Here is a 17,844-nt window from a genome sequence, read left to right as displayed (position 1 = left end):
GATTATGAGAAGAAGTTGTAGGATCGAAAAGAATTTAGATATCTCCACAATAGCATGATATTGTCCACTTTGGGCCTAAGCCCTCATGGTTTTGCTCTTGGGCTCTCTCCAAAAGGCCTCATGCCAATGGAGATATCTTTCTCTTATAAACCCATGATCTTTTCCATGTGTTTTCAATATGGGACTATGTTTGCAACCTTGCAACCCCAACAATCTCCCCCTCAAACAAAGGACCATGGACTTCCCACGTCCGATCCTTGACCCACCAGGTCTTCCTGCCCCTCGGTCTACCCGACCTACTAGGACTTCTTGCCCCTCGGTCCACCCGACCTACTAGGACTTCCTTGCCTAGCCGCAACTAGGACTTCCTGCCCCTCGGTCCACCCGACCTACTAGGACTTCCTTGCCTAGCCGCAACTAGGACTTCCTGCCCGGTGTCTGGTCCTCTTGATCCAAACATAGGAGCCCCCACTTTCTTTGTTCGATGTCAATATTGTACTCACATGGTTCAATCAGACCATAGCTCTTGTGCACAGTCAGCGGTTAAACCTTCTGGCAGTCCGGGCTCTGATACCAATTGTAGGATCGAAAAGAATTTAGATATCTCCACAATAGCATGATATTGTCCACTTTGGGCCTAAGCCCTCATGGTTTTGCTCTTGGGCTCTCTCCAAAAGGCCTCATGCCAATGGAGATATCTTTCTCTTATAAACCAATCATCTTTTCCATGTGTTTTCAATATGGGACTATGTTTTCAACCTTGCAACCCCAACAGAAGTATCCTACTCATGACCTTCAGTTAGCAGCGGTAGTCTTCGCTCTCAAGATTTAGAGGCATTACTTATACGGAGCTCAGTACAAGATTTACACAGATCACCACAGTCTTAGGTATTTCTTCACTCAGAAAGACCTGAATATGAGACAGCAGAGATGGATGGAACTAGTCAAAGACTATGACTGTGAAATCCTCTACCATCCGGGGAAAGCGAACAAAGTGACAGATGTACTAAGTAGGAAATCTTGTGCAAATTTATTGTCTATATCTGCTATGCCCTATCCCCTACAGAAAGAACTAGTAAATTTTAGGCTTGAAATTATTACTGGGCAACTCTCCACTTTAACACTAGTGTCAACTCTGCTTGACGATATACAGAAAGGGCAAGATGAAGATCTGAATATTCAAAAGATTAAGTAGGGAATACAGGAAGGAGAAAATGGGGAGTTCCGAGTATCAGACTATGTGATACTATATTATGGTGATTACCTCTGTGTCCCTAACCAAGAAGAACTATGACAGAAAATTCTAGATGAAGCCCATGGAACACCCTATGTGATGCATCCTGGTTCCACCAAGATGTACCAAGATGTAAAGGAAAACTTCTGGTGGTCTGAAATGAAAAAAGTCATTGTAAGATATGTCAGTACCTGCCTGACATGTCAACTGGAAAAGCAAAATATCAGAGACTGAGCGGAGTTCTGCAGCCTATCCAGATCCCAAAGCGGAAGTGGGAGGATATATCTATGGACTTCATAGTAGGGCTACCCAGAATCATGAATGGTTACGATGTTATCTGGGGAATAGTGGACAGATTGACAAAGTCTGCTCATTTTCTAGCTATTAGAATATCCTACTCTATTGAATAGCTAGCGCAAATGTATGTTAAAGAGATTATCAGATTGCATAGAGTTCTCAAAATCATAATTTCTGATAGAGATGGTCGTTTTACTTCACACTTCTGGGAGTGTGTTCAAAGAGCTCTTGGCACTAAGCTGCGATTTAGCATAGCATTTCATCCTCAAATTGATGGGGAAATAGAACGAATAAATCAAGTTCTGGAGGATATGCTACGGGCTTGTGCCTTAGATTTCAAAGGGAGCTGGTGACGATACCTATGCTTAGCAGAATTTGCATACAATAATAGCTATCAAGCTACTATCGGAATGACACCCTACGAGGCTCAATATGGGAGGAGATGTAGATCTCCTATCTGCTGGTATGAATATGGTGAAAAGAAAGAAATGAGACTCCAGACAGATCTTATTGAGGACACCACCCAAGCTATTCAGAGCATCTGCCAGAGAATAAAAACTGCGTAGAGCCGGCAGAAGAACTATGCAGATGTACGTCGTAGACCGTTGGAATTTGAGGTTGGGGGCTCAATGTTCGTTAAAGTAGCTCCTATGAAAAGAGTGATGCGGTTTGGAAAGAAAGGAAAGTTGAGTTCACGTTATGTGGGGTCATATCGGATCACTAGAAGGGTTTACAAGGTAGCTTACGAGCTGAAACTACCGCAAGAAATGTCATCCATTCATAATGTATTTCATGTCTCAATGCTGAAGAAACATGTTCCTAATGCAAACCAAGTGATTGAGCCATAGACGGTACAGGTTCAAGAGGATCTCAGTTATGAAAGTTAACCTATTTAGATAATAGATCGAGAAGTTAAGAAGTTGAGGAACAAAGAGATATCGTTAGTAAAAGTGTTGTGGCAAAGTCAACAGTATGAAGAGGCAACATGGGGACGTGAGGAAGATATGAGACAAAAGTATCTGCAATTGTTCTAAGTTTGAGGACGAACTTTTTATAAGGTATGAGATATTGTAACGCCCGTAAATTTCCTCTCTTTCAAAAAAGCAAAAAGAAATAGGAGAAGATAAAAGAAATAAAAATAGATTTATAAATGACCTTGGGCTAGGATTGAACCCAAGACCTTTGAATTAAGATTGGTTAGAGTTGCCATTAGGGTGGTGGTAAAGCATCACATGAGCAATATGAAAAATTCATTATATGTAGATTATGTGTGAAGTGATGCTTTAACTTCCACTTAGTATAAAAGGGGATGAATGAGATCAAAGCCTAATTTTCTTTTTCTCTTCTCCTCTAGCCGAAACTTCTTCTTCCTCCTTTCAAGTTTCGGCCAAGAATCCTAGGGCTCCAAGTCTTAAAGCTTTTCAAGGAGAGAATCTAAGGGGAGGGTTTCTCCCAAGGAGGTAGTACGTGCGGGTAAGGTGTCTTGGGGAAGTAAGGCGTGCATGAGGGGGGTTTGTGTTCCCTACACCTTATCATAGTAAGATCTAGCGAGAGGATGTAAGTACCACTCACCTGCAGTTTAAGTTGCTTCGCTGATGCATTTCATAATATCTTTTATGCATGATTTAGAAGATACATATGGAGATATGCTTTAGACATGTTAAGGAAGAAGCATGTCATGTTATGTAAGATGCCCTCTAAGTTTTGGGATTAAGAGCATGGTTAGCGTATCTTGAATTGCTTCTCATTTAGTTTGGGACTAAGAAGCATATTCGAGTGCCCTAAAATACTTCCCTATAAGTGTGGGGGATTAAGCGCACATAAGGTACTTTTTTAAATGATAAGTAAGTGTAAAGTATATGAAAGCATTAATATTTAAAAGAAAGTATTTTACTTTAAAGTGGCATGTACTAGACACAAGGTCCATGGGTGGGCTCCTAGATCGCCCCTAGGCATCTAGATCGCTTAGTAGTACCTTAATGGGTTCGGAATTAACTACCTCAGATCTTATTAAGGATGCGCGTAAAGTGGTACAGTGTCGGACCCAAAGCAAGTTGTTTACTATTTTCACTAGTTATGTAATATAAAGATTTCAAAATTCATTGTTTACATTAGTGGAAGCATTCCTATGGTTGAGAACCTAAGTTATAAAGTGCAACATTGATGAACTCTATAATATGCAAAGATTCATGTTTTCATTACACTACTAGCATGCTTTTAAGTTAATATTTTGTATGATAAACCTGTTTAAAAATACATGTCATGCACCTATTTCTGAATTATGCGTTTTAGAGTGAATTACTATCAAGTGCATGTTTGTGTTTTCCCTAAGCAGTTTTTGAAACACCTATTCTTGTTTTAATGCTTGTTTTGTGAGTAGATGGTACTTACTAAGCATTCGTTTAAAGATTTGTATTTCCTTATGTTACAGATAAAGGTAAAGGAAAGCTCGAGTAAGATGCAGGAGCAGTGTGTTGTGTGTGTGTGACGGAACCATGGAAGAAGATCTTGGAACTTGCTAGTGCAAGGAATGTGTTAAAACTTGGTGCTAGTGAATTTCCTTACCTTTTGGCTATGCATGAAATACTACTAAGAGTTGCTTATGATAAATTTACAGTTTGGTAGTAATTGGAGTGGGGATGATAAGTACAAAGGGGAGAACCAACACTTTGTAGAGCAGGGCGCCCCACACGACCCGTGGCACGGCCATGTGGAGCCACACGACCTCAGCCCTCTCCCTCTCGGCCAAGGTGACACGACCGTGTGGATTCACACGGTCGTGCACTTCTCCCTCTCGGCCAAGGTGACACGGCCGTGTGGATTCACACGGTCATGCACCTCTTCCTCTCGGCCAAGGGGACACGACCGTGTGGACTCATATGGGCTTGCACCTCTTTGGTTCAGCCAAGATGACAGGATCGTGTGACTTTCACATGGCCATGCCAAATTGTGGCCTTGGCAAGGCTACACGGGCGGTCAGGGCTACACAGGCCCGACCCGCTGGAAGCTCTAGACTCCCTTCCAGCTTTGTCGGGTTCCAAATCACGTCCTACCATGAAACAAGTTTAGAGTAAGTCTCAGTACCGAACAATTTATAATATGAAAGAATGTAAGCATAAAATTAGACATGGAAAGAGTAACGTCCGCCCTGTAAGGTAAGGCTACATAGTGTTGAATTTTGTTTTAAATTCAAAGTATTTTTTTTAGTGTTTTTAGTCCCACATTGCTAAGTAGAGAAGCTTGGAAGGGCTTATATAGGAAGCCCTTCCATCCTTGCTTACCAATGATAAGAGGACCTATACGCATGCGCGGGCCAAGTCCAAATCAAGTGGATTTGGGAGGTTCGAGCCGGAAATCCATAAATCAAGAGTCACGTGCGCGATTAATGCACGCAGGAGGGGTGCAAATTCCCAGCCCGTGGGCCTTGCGCTCACGGGCGGCCCGGTCGATTTTTGCTGGTTTGGTTCAGTCTGAACCAAACCAGTTTGGTTTCCGGTTCTCGTTCGGTCTGAACCAAAACCAAACCAGAGTTTGGTTCCGCGCGTGAGGAAGGGACGCGGACTTCGGTTTTGTTCCGCGCGTGAGGAAGGGACGCGGACGTGACACTGAGGCGCGTTTCCTCGCTAGCGAAGCAGTGCTTCGTACCTTCTCAGAGTGAATAAAAGGGGACTTGCAGCACCTCTATTCTTCACTCAAGCCTCGAGCTTTCTCCCTTCTCTGTGCGATTCTTTCTGCTTTCTTCTCGTCTTTCTTGTCCTGAGGCTTGGTCTTACGGCGATCTGAGGTTGGATCCGAGTGTCGCGTCCGTTTTGGAGTGCACCTACGGACAAGATGAGCGGTTGTCGGATCTTGGGAGAATTTTACCGGAGAGCCTTTGCACCGTGAGGCGGTAATAAATTCGCTAAGGACAGTCGGCGTGCCGACGCTTCAACCGGATAACTATATTCTAAACCCTACTCCTTTATTTATTTGTCTATTGCATGCTTATTTTTGTGCAAAAATAATACTGCTTGATATTGCTTTATTATTTTACAACATTCTTAGAGAATTTATTGCCTGTATCAATAGACATGATAAATGATAGGGTAATAGGATCTGATGAGGCTAGTGCTAGACCCGAGAAATTTTACGGGCAAAACTTCAGACGTTGGCAACAACGGATGAAAATTTGGCTTACTACGCTAGGGCTATTCTCCGTTATAGAAACAGACCCTCCTTCACCTAATAAAGAGGAAACTGCCCGTAGTGCTGCCTTAGAGAGGTTTAAGCAAAGGGATTATCTCTGCCATGGGAGAATCCTGTCTGCCCTCTCAGACGCACTATTTGATGTGTACTGCTCAACCTCTTCAGCTAAAGAGCTGTGGAAATCTTTGGATAAAAAATATAACTCCGAAGATTCTGGTTTAGAAAAGTATACTGTGTCAAAATTCCTGAACTTCAAAATGGTTGAAGGCAAATCTGTGGTTGAGCAGACACATGAAGTCCAAGTTCAAATTCATGGTCTTGCTGAAGGAGATATGTCATTACCTGAAAAATTTCAGGTCTTGTCTATCATCGAAAAATTGCCTCCGAGTTGGGAAGATTTTGGCATGACTCTTAAACATCGGAGAGGTAAAATCTCTCTAGAAGATTTGATGATTGCCTTAAATATCGAAGAAGAACATCGAAAGCAACATAAAAATGATGATACAAGAATACCTATGGATTTTATTCCAAAGGCAAATGTAGTAGTCTCATCTGACAAGAAGAAATTCAAAAATCAGAAAATGAAGAACAAGATGAAACCCAACCCAAAGGTTCAAAAGAAAACTGGAACCAAACCTAAGCCTTGCTGGGCATGTGGACAGGTTGGACATTATGCCAAATTCTGCCCTAAGCGAAAGGACAAGAACCAAAGCAATACGTCCAACACCAAGGCACAAGTAAATGTCGTGATTGCTAGTGACGACACCAGCAATAGGTTTGTTACCTTCAAACCCGAACTAAACTTGATCTATCAACCTAATGAATGGTTAGTTGATACAGGTGCTAATGTACACTGTTGTGCTGATCACTCTACCTTCCTTACTTATCAATTGAAGGCACTTCCGTAACCATGGGGAACCATTCTGCAGCCAGGGTGTTTGGGATAGGACAAGTTGACCTGAGGTTCACCTCTGGAAAAGTCCTGTCACTGCATAAGGTGCATCATGTTCCAGCGGTCCGTCGAAATTTGATTAGCGGATCAAAGTTAGTCCGTGCTGGTTATGAGTTGAACTTCAAATGTAATAAAGTTGTAATATTACATTTAGGAACCTTTATTGGAAAAGGTTACTTTAATGAAGGTTTATTTAAACTCAATGTAGAAAATGCTACTTTAAATAAAACTTCTGATATTGGTTGTTCATATAACATTGAGTCTTATGATCTGTGGCATGACAGATTAGGACATGTCAATTTTAATACCGTAAAAAGGATGATGAATCTTGACATGATCCCTAAGCATGCTATAAATGATAAGAAAAAATGTGAAATTTGTGTGCAATATAAACAACCCCGTAAACCCTTCAAATCAGTTGATAGAAATTCTGATATTTTAGAATTGATTCATACTGACTGTTGTGAGTTTAACGGTGTAATAACGAGAGACCATAAAAGGTATTTCATTACCTTCATTGATGATCACTCTCATTATTGTTATGTTTATTTGCTAAAAACCAAGGATGAAGCTTTAGATAAATTTATGTTTTTTAAATCTGAAGCTGAGAATCAAACCGATAAAACTATTAAGAGGTTAAGGTCTGATAGGGGTGGAGAATTTACCTCGAACCTGTTTCAAAAATTTTGTCAAGATACAGGTATAGTCCATGAGATAACTGCTCCATATAGTCCTCAATCCAACGGTATAGCAAAATGAAAAAATCGAACCCTTGAAGATATGATTAATTCCATGTTAGGCAGTTCTGGGTTACCCAACTTTATGTGGGGGGAGGCTCTATACACTGCATGCCATGTGCTAAATAGAGTCCCAATGAAGTCAAAGGATAAAACCCCATATGAGCTTTGGAAAGGCCGAAGGACAAGTTTGAAATACCTTAAAGTGTGGGGGTGCCTGGCAAAAGTACTAGTACCTGAAAACAGAAGGAAAAAACTTGGTCCAAAGACCGTAGATGGTATCTTCTTGGGATATGCTCAAAATAGTATTGCATATAAGTTCCTGATTATTAAATCAGAAATTCCTGGAATAGATTCAAATACTATTCTAGAACTTCGCGATGCTATATTTTTTGAGGATATATTTCCTATGAAGACGAGAACACCTCAATCTAGTATTCCTACTAGAAATGAGCCTTCTTCCGTAGAGGTCCCATTATCCGTAGTGGGTACACCTTCCTTAAGTCACTCTAGACTAGATGAATCTAGTGAGTATACAGAATCGAGAAGGAGCAAGAGGCAACGTATGTCTACGGATTTAGGCCAGGACTTTATCACCTATAATATAGAAGGTGATCCTGTAACATATAGAGATGACATGGCTTCTCCTGAAGCTAAACACTGGAAAGAGGCTATTAAAAGTGAAATGGACTCTATTATCTCTAATGTCACTTGGGAGTTGGTAGATTTACCTCCTGGGTGTACCACTATAGGATGTAAATGGGTGTTTAAGAGAAAACTAAAACCTGATGGGTCAGTAGATAAATTCAAAGCTCGCCTAGTTGCTAAGGGATTCAAACAAAAAGAAGGGATTGACTATTTTGACACTTATTCTCCTGTTACCAGAATTACTACAATCCGAGTGTTAATCGCATTAACATCCATATATCATCTTGAGGTCGATCAAATGGATGTCAAAACGGTATTCCTAAATGGAGATCTAGAAGAAGAGATATATATGGATCAGCCTGAGGGATATGTAGTCTCTGGAAATGAGAATAAAGTCTGTAGGTTAGTCAAATCTCTTTATGGTTTGAAGCAAGCCCCAAAGCAGTGGTACGAAAAATTTGATAGAGCTATGCTATCGTTTGGCTTTGAAGTAAATGACTCTGATAAATGTGTGTATGCTAAAATGAAAGGTGATAATTGTATTATCCTATGTTTATATGTAGATGATATTCTACTATTTGGAACTAACCTTTCTATTATTAATGAGACTAAGGCCCTCTTAAGTGGTAAGTTTGATATGAAGGATATGGGTTGTGCTGATATGATTTTAGGGCTGAAGTTGACTCGTTCAACTGATGGAATAACAATTTCTCAGTCACTCTATGTTGAGAGAGTATTAGAGAAATATGGTTATAGCCAAGTTAAATCTGTTGTCACACCATATGACCCTTCAAAAACTCTCCACAAGAATAATAGTGGTGTGGCAGTGTCTCAATTAAGATACTCACAAATAATAGGTAGTCTAATATATTTAGCTAATTGTTCTAGACCTGATATTTCTTTTGCTATAACGAAATTGAGCAGGTTTACCAGCTGTCTGGACAGAACGCATTGGGATGCATTAGACAGAGTACTCAGATACCTAAAAGGTACTATATCCTTGGGCTTGTGGTATGGGAGATTCCCTGCAGTCCTGGAGGGATATAGTGATGCTAGTTGGATAGTAGACACTGCTGAGTGTAAAGGCGTTACTGGTTATGTCTTTACACTTGGAGGCGGTGCAGTTGCTTGGAGGTCTGTTAAACAGACGATTATATCCCATTCTACATCTGAGGCAGAATTGTGTGCTTTAGATACCACAGTAACTGAAGCTGATTGGCTTAAGGGTCTTCTTTCAGAAATTCCCTTGATGGTAAAGCCAATACCTTCTATTTCAGTACACTGTGATAATTAAACAACAATAGCTCAGATTAGAAGCTCCAAGTATAACCAGAAACAGAAGAGACACGTACGAATAAGATTGAAGTCTATTCGTGAGCTAGTGTCTATTGGAGTGGTGTCATTGGACTTCATAAGTTCAAAAGATAATATTGCTGATCCACTCACAAAAGGACTTGATTCTGAGAAAATCAAGAGATCCAGTAAGGGAATGGGACTGAGGCCTATCCTGGTTTCATCTATAACGGCAACCCAACCTATCTGATTGGAGATCCCAAGAAGTAGGTTCAATATGGTATAAACAAGTTATAAGGGTGAACCGTAAGCATCAAATTGATTGAGATATAAACACATAGTCTCTTCCCTGGATAGATGCTTGACTACTAGTAAGGATGAGCTTGGAGGCTCTTAATGAGTTCAAGGTCTTTTTGACAGGATGCTCACAGTACATCCTTGGAGAACTCACTTATATAAGTGTAACTGTGTGGCCGCAGTGTGGGGGGTCTAGGCAACTCCCCTTAGCACTTATGAAACAAGATTCGGTGGCATGACCGTAATGCACCAACCCAGAAGGATTCAACCGTCGCCCGTGATGAGTTGTTACAATTTGACTTCACATATAAAAAGGTTTAAGTTCAAGACCTAGTTCACTTCAAACCTATGTGAATAAGATTGGTGTACTTAGGTGAAAATTTAAACCGGAAGGTATTTTCACTAAAAGCTCATTGCAACCTAGCCTCAGGACATATTTTTTTTTTGTTTTTTGTTTTTAACCGAAATGATTTGAATTTGTGGGGGATTGTTGAATTTTGTTTTAAATTCAAAGCATTTTTTGTAGTGTTTTTAGTCCCACATTGCTAAGTGGAGAAGCTTGGAAGGGCTTATATAGGAAGCCCTTCCATCCTTGCTTACCAATGATAAGAGGACCTACACGCATGCGTGGGCCAAGCCCAAATCGAGTGGATTTGGGGGGTTCGAGCCGGAAATCCATAAATCGGGCGTCACGTGCGCGATTAACGCGCGTAGGGGGGGGGGGGGTGCAAATCCCCAGCCCGTGGGCCTTGCGCTCACGGGCGGCCCGGTCTGTTTTTGCTAGTTTGGTTCAGTCTGAACCAAACCAGTTTGGTTTCCGGTTCTCGTTCGGTCTGAACCAAAACCAAACCAGAGTTTGGTTCCGCGCGTGAGGAAGGGACGCGGACTTCGGTTTTGTTCCGCGCGTGAGGAAGGGACGCGGACGCGACACTGAGGCGCGTTTCCTCGCTAGCGAAGCAGTGCTTCGTACCTTCTCAGAGTGAATAAAAGAGCTTTCTCCCTTCTCTGTGCGATTCTTTCTGCTTTCTTCTCGTCTTTCTTTTTCTTGTCCTGAGGCTTGGTCTTACGGCGATCTGAGGTTGGGTCCGAGTGTCGCGTCCGTTTTGGAGTGCACCTACGGACGAGACGAGCGGTTGTCGGATCTTGGGAGAATTTTGCCGGAGAGCCTTTGCACCGTGAGGCGGCAATAAATTCTCTAAGGACAGTCGGCGTGCCGACGCTTCAACCGGATAACTATATTCTAAACCCTACTCCTTTATTTATCTGTCTATTGCATGCTTATTTTTGTGCAAAAATAATACTGCTTGATATTGCTTTATTATTTTACAACACATAGTACAAAGGGGTGGGTTGTTACAGGGGCAGACCGGTGGCCGCAGCTACCCCCGGTGGCTGCGGCTGTAGATGTATATTTTAACTCTTATATAAATTAATTTTATTTTTTATTTATTATGTTAAGATATTGACTAAATTTGTAATGTTGTTTGTGCAGGTCTCAATTTGTCATGAGCTCGGTGTAGTTGGAGACACTTGTATCATAAAACACTCTTGTAGATCTTCCCCGTGGCATTCTAGCTTGTACTGGTATTATTCCTTTCAAAATTTCATCCAGTAATATTTTATATATAAGTGTGTTCCTTTATTTTAATAAGGTGCTCTTTGTTAATTTATCTTCATTAGCAAGATTTATATGTAGTAATTTTTAATAGTATTTAAATATATAAATACAGGTAAAATGTAGAATGAGAGAAGTTGGATGTATATCTAGAATTTGGTTGATCGTCGGGATTTAACTGATTAGTTTATCACTGGTTTGAAGCAATTTTTGAATTTTGCATCTTATATTTAGTGTTTTTAACTATTAATTCATAGATTGTGAACCTTTCAATTTTTTTATTTTAATTAATATTGTTATTTTATTTTTAGCAAGGTTGGTGAGCCAAAAATCTATGTCGGCGAAAAAGTAAGTATTTAGTAACACACTCTTAGTTGAACATGTTGTATTTATAATTTTATTTATTTATTTATTTTATCATTTTCTTTTGATGAGTTAATAGAAGAGTTAAATATGGGCATCATTCTTTTTATAAACTTGTTGAAATTTGCAACTACTACATTATGAGCTAGAATTATGAATTATGATTAGAGTTTTACTAGCAACAAAGTAACCATGAGCATTAAATGCAAGTATAGTATCAACTAATTCATCTTGACGATTTTGTGTTTTTATCATTTGAGATATTTTCATATGATAAGAATTTTAAGAAGGCACACCATTCTCTCCATGTCAGATTGAAAGCTAATAGAATTTTTGTAACTATAGTTTGATGTAGTGAAATAAATTATATCATATTTAGGATACTTGTAGTTACAATTTGATGTAGTAAATAGGTTATATTATATTTATGATATTTGTAGTTACAATTTGATGAGGTGAAATATGTTGTATCATATTGAGGATACTTAGTTACAATTGAACCTGGTGAAATAGGTTGCAATATGTTTATGATATTTGTAGATAGTGGAAAGGAAGGTGGAGAGGAAGGTGTTGAATTGTAGGACTTGCAAGGATAGTGGTTCTTGGCAAGGATTGCAAAGTAGAATTATAATTTAAATAATTATCTTTCTGGTTAGAAATGATTTGATTTGTTTGTATGTTTTTATGCAGGAAAAGAAGATTATATGGGGATGAGTTCATGTATGTATTGTTTATTTTGAAAAAACTTGTATAACTTTTAGGAGGTGTTGGATTTGTATTACTTTTTGTATTATTTGACTTGTATCAAATTTTAGAGTCTTGAAGAAGAAAGTTTTGTATAACTTTTTGAGAAGTTTTTGGATTTGTATTACTGTAAAATTGATTTCAAATATTAATAGATGTGTATATATGTTAAATAGGATGTGATAATATTAATTAGTATGTGCTGAATGTTTATGATGGGTTGAATGTTTATGATGTGGCATTTAATTCTGTTGTGATATGTATTTGAATGAAAATTGTATAAATAAATTAGTTCTGTTGGAATTTTTTTGATTTAGGGACGAATTTGGTGACAATTTTTTTGTCGACAAATTATCATAATTGTATCGATAATTTTGCGACAAATTATTTTTCGTCCCAAAATTCGTCCCAGATTTTGGGAATCCCAGGTTGGTTGTAGACAATTTTGCAACAAATATTGTTTTTGTTGCAGAATTTGCAACAAATTCACAGATTTATCTCAAATTATGGAACAAAATTTGGTACTAAAATTTTTTTATAGTAGATCATAATTTTTTTTATTATTTTTGTCGCCAACTTTGTTGCAAATTTGAAACGAAAATTTATTTTTGTTGCAGAATCTTTAACGAATTTGGCGACAAAATTTTAATTTGTTGCCAATTTCGTTGCCAAATTCGTTCCTAATTTTACAACAATTTGTGACGAATATTATTTTTGTTGTAAACTTGTCAACGAATTTGGCAACAAAAATATTATGCGTCGCTAATTTTGTCCCAAATTCGTCGCCAAGTTGGCAACGAGAATATTTGCAACGAAAATTTTTTCATCATAGAATTCGTTCCAAAAATTTTTGCAACGAAAATTTTTTAGAAATTCTTCCCAAAATAGTATTTTTTTTTTTTTTAGTGAATATAGTTTCCGTTCGAGTTCATAAGGATAAAGTTAATTAAGATCGATGAGAAAAACACTAAATGGCGACTTGACATTGCACAAAACGCCATTTTCTAATCACTTGATAAACTTTCTGAGACTCTGTCTGAAACCCTAAAATGCCTATAGTTTAGGAATTCAGAGGAAGATCACTCAAATGTAAAATGCAATTGCTACGTAGGTGGAACACTGGGGCATGCAATGGAGACTGTAAAGTTATATTGCATGGCACGGTGCTAATATAAAAAATAAATGCTACAAATCAAATCAAGAAGCTTGTGAATATATTAATCGCCGTGCTAATTAATTAACGATCTGTGTGTCACGCCTTCCTCGACGAGGAGTGTAGGAACTTGATGCAGTCTTCCATGGCCTCCGACAGGTGTTCGCAATCCGCATCAGGAGCGCTGGCCGTCGCCTGCTGCGTCGCGCTCGACGCCGTCAACCTTCTGCTTCCAGACGCAAAGTGCAGGGCCTTCGAGGTTTTACTTCCCAAATACCCGAAGAGCCTCACCACCGTGCAGCGTGCTCTGCGCAGCAACCCCCCAGACGAGCCCCTGCCTCCGCGCTTCTCATTTCCATTCAACATTTTGAAACCAGCAGCTTGATCGATCGATCGATCGCCTGGTGCTTATTTATTGAGAACAGATTGGAAAAGCGACAGTCTAAAGTGGAAGTCGCCGTGGAACGCTAAGTGGGCTGGTTTGCGCTTGGAGTCATCATGGTGGAAGAATCTCGTCATCCTGGAAGCGAGTGAAAGCTCTGGCTCTGCAGAGTTTTAATTGAGAGTGAGCAGAGATACGTAATGCTCTTCAAAAGTCCAGCTTCATTTCTTTTGAGGTGGGAAAGCTTCGGTAACTTACTGTTAAGCCTGAACCTTCTCTGAACTCTTTTGCTTCTGTTATGGGACGGATGAATCTCAAAGCTCGAGCCTGGGGGGTACTTCGAGATTGGCGTTGGAGGAGAAGACCATTTTTGGCAAGATTTTTCTTTTCTTTTCTTTTCTGTTTTTTTTTAATAAAAAAAATAGCATGGAAAGGCTTCCCCCCTCTCTATTGTTGGACTTGTCCCTATCTCTCTTTAACATGTAAAGTATTTTAAATTTTAAGCAAAACAATTTGTGTTTGCTTTTCTTTGACTTCATGCCTTTCCTAAGGCCATCAATTGGTTCATTTCAACTTAAAATGAAGCTGAAGAAGCCCTATTCGAGTTTCCAAACCATTGAAAATTAAATTAGTTCCAAGGGAAATTGTAGTTTATACTTTATGATCATCAGACCACACCATAAACAAATGGATTCGCATGAAATGCTCAAGCTGACGAAATGATCATCGGCTATGCTTCCCTTGTTTATTCTTTCCGTCTACATCAGAGAGGCACATGGAATCAGATGCTGAGCCAGTGGTTACTAAGTCAACATCAACTATGGTTCAAACGACCACACTTAAACTTCCCTCGAGCTAAGATCTGGATTTGACTCTCACTTTCATAGATCAATTCACTCTGCATACCTTCAGAAGAACACAGTCAGAAAGAGCATGGAAAGATGAACACTGAAGGTTTAGTGGGCTAACATCGTCATAAAATTATTAGTGGTTTAGTGGTAGACACTGATTGGTACCAATTGCAAGGAGAAACCTAAACATATATAGTTATAGTGTCATAATACATATACAGGGAAGTAAGAATCAAGCTCGAATAGTGAAAGTACACAAGATAATAACAGAGGATGTGGCATTCACAATCCAATTTGTGACTGCATGGACTCACCCCCCTGCAATGAATTTAGAAGTTGATCAGGAAGAAGTGGTAACTGCCCTGGCAAATCAGGTAACATTGCTAAGCTTGATCGCGAAGTTACAGTAGTAAATGACTGGCATGATGGTGAACGGGGCTTATTAGCCGGCAAATCGATTGTGGTGATGTCATGAAAGCTGGACCTTCTCTTGTCTTTGCTGCCTGAATTGAGCCTGAGAAAGTACTTTTGTGCGTGGCTAGCAACTTGAGTAGGGGTCCTGGTGATCACCGACTTCCGCGATATGCTTCTCCAATCTCCTTTACCAAACTTCTTTAGACCGAACAAAAATAGCCTAAACAATTTAGGCATATAGTTAGCATCAACTATCTCGATGTCAGGGAAAGAAAACATATATACATTTTGCTGAGGAAGCTTGAGCGGGGTGAGCTTACTTGTGCTCCTCTTCGGTCCACGGGACTCCTTTCTTCCTCTCATGGTCAGATGATCGTGCACCGACCCACTGCGAGTTCCTCCGTCCTTCAGGGCAGGGCACGCGCCCGGGTTCTATCTCGCTCACGTCGAACACCAATTCGCGGTAATGGTTGATGACGTCTCCAACGGTCTTCCCGGGGACGAAAGCTGCGACCTTGGCCCAGCGGTCGGGGGCTTCGCCGTCGAACTTTGCCAGGGCGTCCTCGAATCGCTTGTTCTCCTCCGCCGTCCAACTCCATCCCCCACCGCCGCCGCCTTCACGGGCAACGAACCAGTTAGGCCCGTAGGAACGCGCCGCCGCCTCCTCGTCCGTCCGAGGAAGAACATCCATCAAAGTGCTTGTCGTTGCCCGAAACTCCCAAAATCAGAAATTGATCCCGAAAATCTAAAGTGAAGTTACTTCACCCAAAAGATGTGTTCTTGGATGGAAGAAGCGAGCGAGGTAGGAGAAGAATCGATAGCTGGAAGAAGCACGGCGACCTCCCAATTTCTATGCAACTTGACAAGGGAAAGGAAGAGAAAAGAAGTGGATACCAAGAGAGGAAGCGAGGAAAGGCTCGACCTTTCTTCCGCCGCTTTCTTCCTGTGGATGTAAGAATCTAGAGCCATCGACCGTCTGCTAATCTTCAGGCATCGCCATTTTCATTAATTGCACTGTTAATTTGTATATCGTAGAAATTGTTTTCATTTTTGTAAATCAAACCTCAAACATATAAATATCTTATTTTACTAGTTTTGATCCCGACACGGTCAATTTGTTTTTAATTAAAAAAGTTCATGATGTATCGTTATATTTCTTCTAAATAGTAATTGATATGCTAAACTTATTAGAATCGTTTGTTGAACTCTCAAAAATTAAAATTTCTAAAGTTTAAAGGATATTTTTACAAAATTTGACAAACTTAAGAGAAACCGATCATCATTAAAATGGTGTTACCTAAGCTTGAGCCTTTTTATATTGAGTCACCCAACCAATCACTACCCAATCCAACACATTGAAAATATTATAATGATATCTTTTAATTTCATATAAATAATTATAATTTTTTTTTAAAAATACATATAAATACAAACAAATGAAAATACTTATAAGGATGAAAGGAATAGAGAGCTCTCTAATCCCCCCACCCCAAAAAAACTGAAATGCCTTCTCATACGGTGGATCAACCGATCTCATTCAGTGCCAGCTTGAAAAGTGAGCGGTGATTTATTTAAAGCTTACCTTTTCGATGCACCTTATTTTATGGATAAAAAATAAGTATTATTTTAGTTGTAGCAAAACTCACATGAAGCAACAAAATATATGACCGAAGAGTTTATAATATTTGTTTAGCCATTAAATTGGGTGAGTTGAGAATGATTAAAGAAAGAATGAATGCAAGAAACTCTCTAGTAAATTTTACAGTCTTACTCGTGCAGAATCGCATGAATGGAGACTTTGGCTTTATTGAATAAGATGAAGGGGATTAGGGTGTTAAATATGTAGAAAGTACAATGGAAAAATTAGTTTCTTTCTAGAAGCCACATGCTAAGTTTTATGAAGAGAGTTATATTTTTGATGTGTGAACACGAACTCCCGACGGTTAGGATCTCAGCACGATCACGTGCCAGTACCTCTTTCAGTATCCACACGAACTAGTCTTCCGTCAATCTCACGAACTCACGAAGTAGAGAAGAAAATCAACAAAAGATTGTGCTAGCAACCACTAGGAAGATTTCAGCCAAGAGTGGAAGAAGAAGAAGAAAAGGAGCAAGAACACATTACACTTCATGAAATGAATCAAAATCCCTTTTATACTCATTCATAAAATTACCTTAATATCAATTACCTTAATAAACATTAATATTTATCTTTATCCAATGCATGATCAATTCAAAATTGATCTTTTGCTCTTCATCCAATACATGATCAATTCTAAATTAAACACTCCTCTACTTTTATGAATTCAAATTCATCAAGTCACTCAATAAGTCTAATTCATTAATCATCATAAATCTGAATTGACTCTATGAGTCTAATTCGAATTGGACTCAATCCAATAGTTGGATTTAATTGAATCTAATTCGGATTAGACGTAATCCAATAATCTATCATATAAACTCATCTCTAAATCAACTTATTTTTTTATGTGCGACTCAATATGTTCTCGTAACGTTAGCAATATCTCTAAAACTATTTTAAATATATAAACAATGAGTGATATCTAGCAAAACATCATTACTACCTAAGTGGCGAAAATGTCGAGATCTAACTTAACCTTTCCATGTCTATTATCTTGTATGACTCAATCCTTCTATCCTTGAAATCTAGATTGATCA

The 17,844-nt window shown here is 39.3% G+C and overlaps 1 protein-coding gene across 2 annotated transcripts; it reads right to left on the bottom strand.

The window, feature by feature from the left end:
• Positions 1-14,888: 14,888 nt before the first annotated feature.
• Positions 14,889-16,185, bottom strand: LOC122053737 (transcription factor DIVARICATA-like). Of its 2 annotated transcripts, XM_042615716.1 has the most exons (3): positions 15,486-16,184; positions 15,157-15,385; positions 14,889-15,069 (listed from the first exon to the last, which is right to left on the bottom strand). In XM_042615716.1, the coding sequence occupies exons 1-3, from the start codon at positions 15,854-15,856 to the stop codon at positions 15,034-15,036; spliced, it is 636 nt and encodes a 211-aa protein (XP_042471650.1). In that variant the 5' UTR covers positions 15,857-16,184; the 3' UTR covers positions 14,889-15,033. The 2 variants fall into 2 exon arrangements, with proteins under 2 accessions (XP_042471650.1, XP_042471649.1); XM_042615715.1 differs by having other exon boundaries at positions 14,889-15,385; positions 15,486-16,185.
• Between the last annotated feature and the right edge of the window lie 1,659 nt (positions 16,186-17,844).

Source organism: Zingiber officinale, chromosome 3A (assembly GCF_018446385.1).
Source record: "Zingiber officinale cultivar Zhangliang chromosome 3A, Zo_v1.1, whole genome shotgun sequence".
Classification (NCBI taxonomy): domain Eukaryota; kingdom Viridiplantae; phylum Streptophyta; class Magnoliopsida; order Zingiberales; family Zingiberaceae; genus Zingiber; species Zingiber officinale.
Note: the sequence above shows the minus strand (reverse complement) of the source record. Positions and strands in the feature narration are given on the sequence as shown.

What these genes read in the sequence shown, in the direction of transcription:
- LOC122053737 (XM_042615715.1), bottom strand. Translation starts at nt 15,856, where the DNA reads ATGGATGTTCTTCCTCGGACGGACGAGGAGGCGGCGGCGCGTTCCTAC. An exon ending in TGGACCGAAGAGGAGCACAA is followed by an intron (nt 15,386 to 15,485) that starts GTAAGCTCACCC and finishes TAAATTGTTTAG; the next exon opens with GCTATTTTTGTTCGGTCTAA.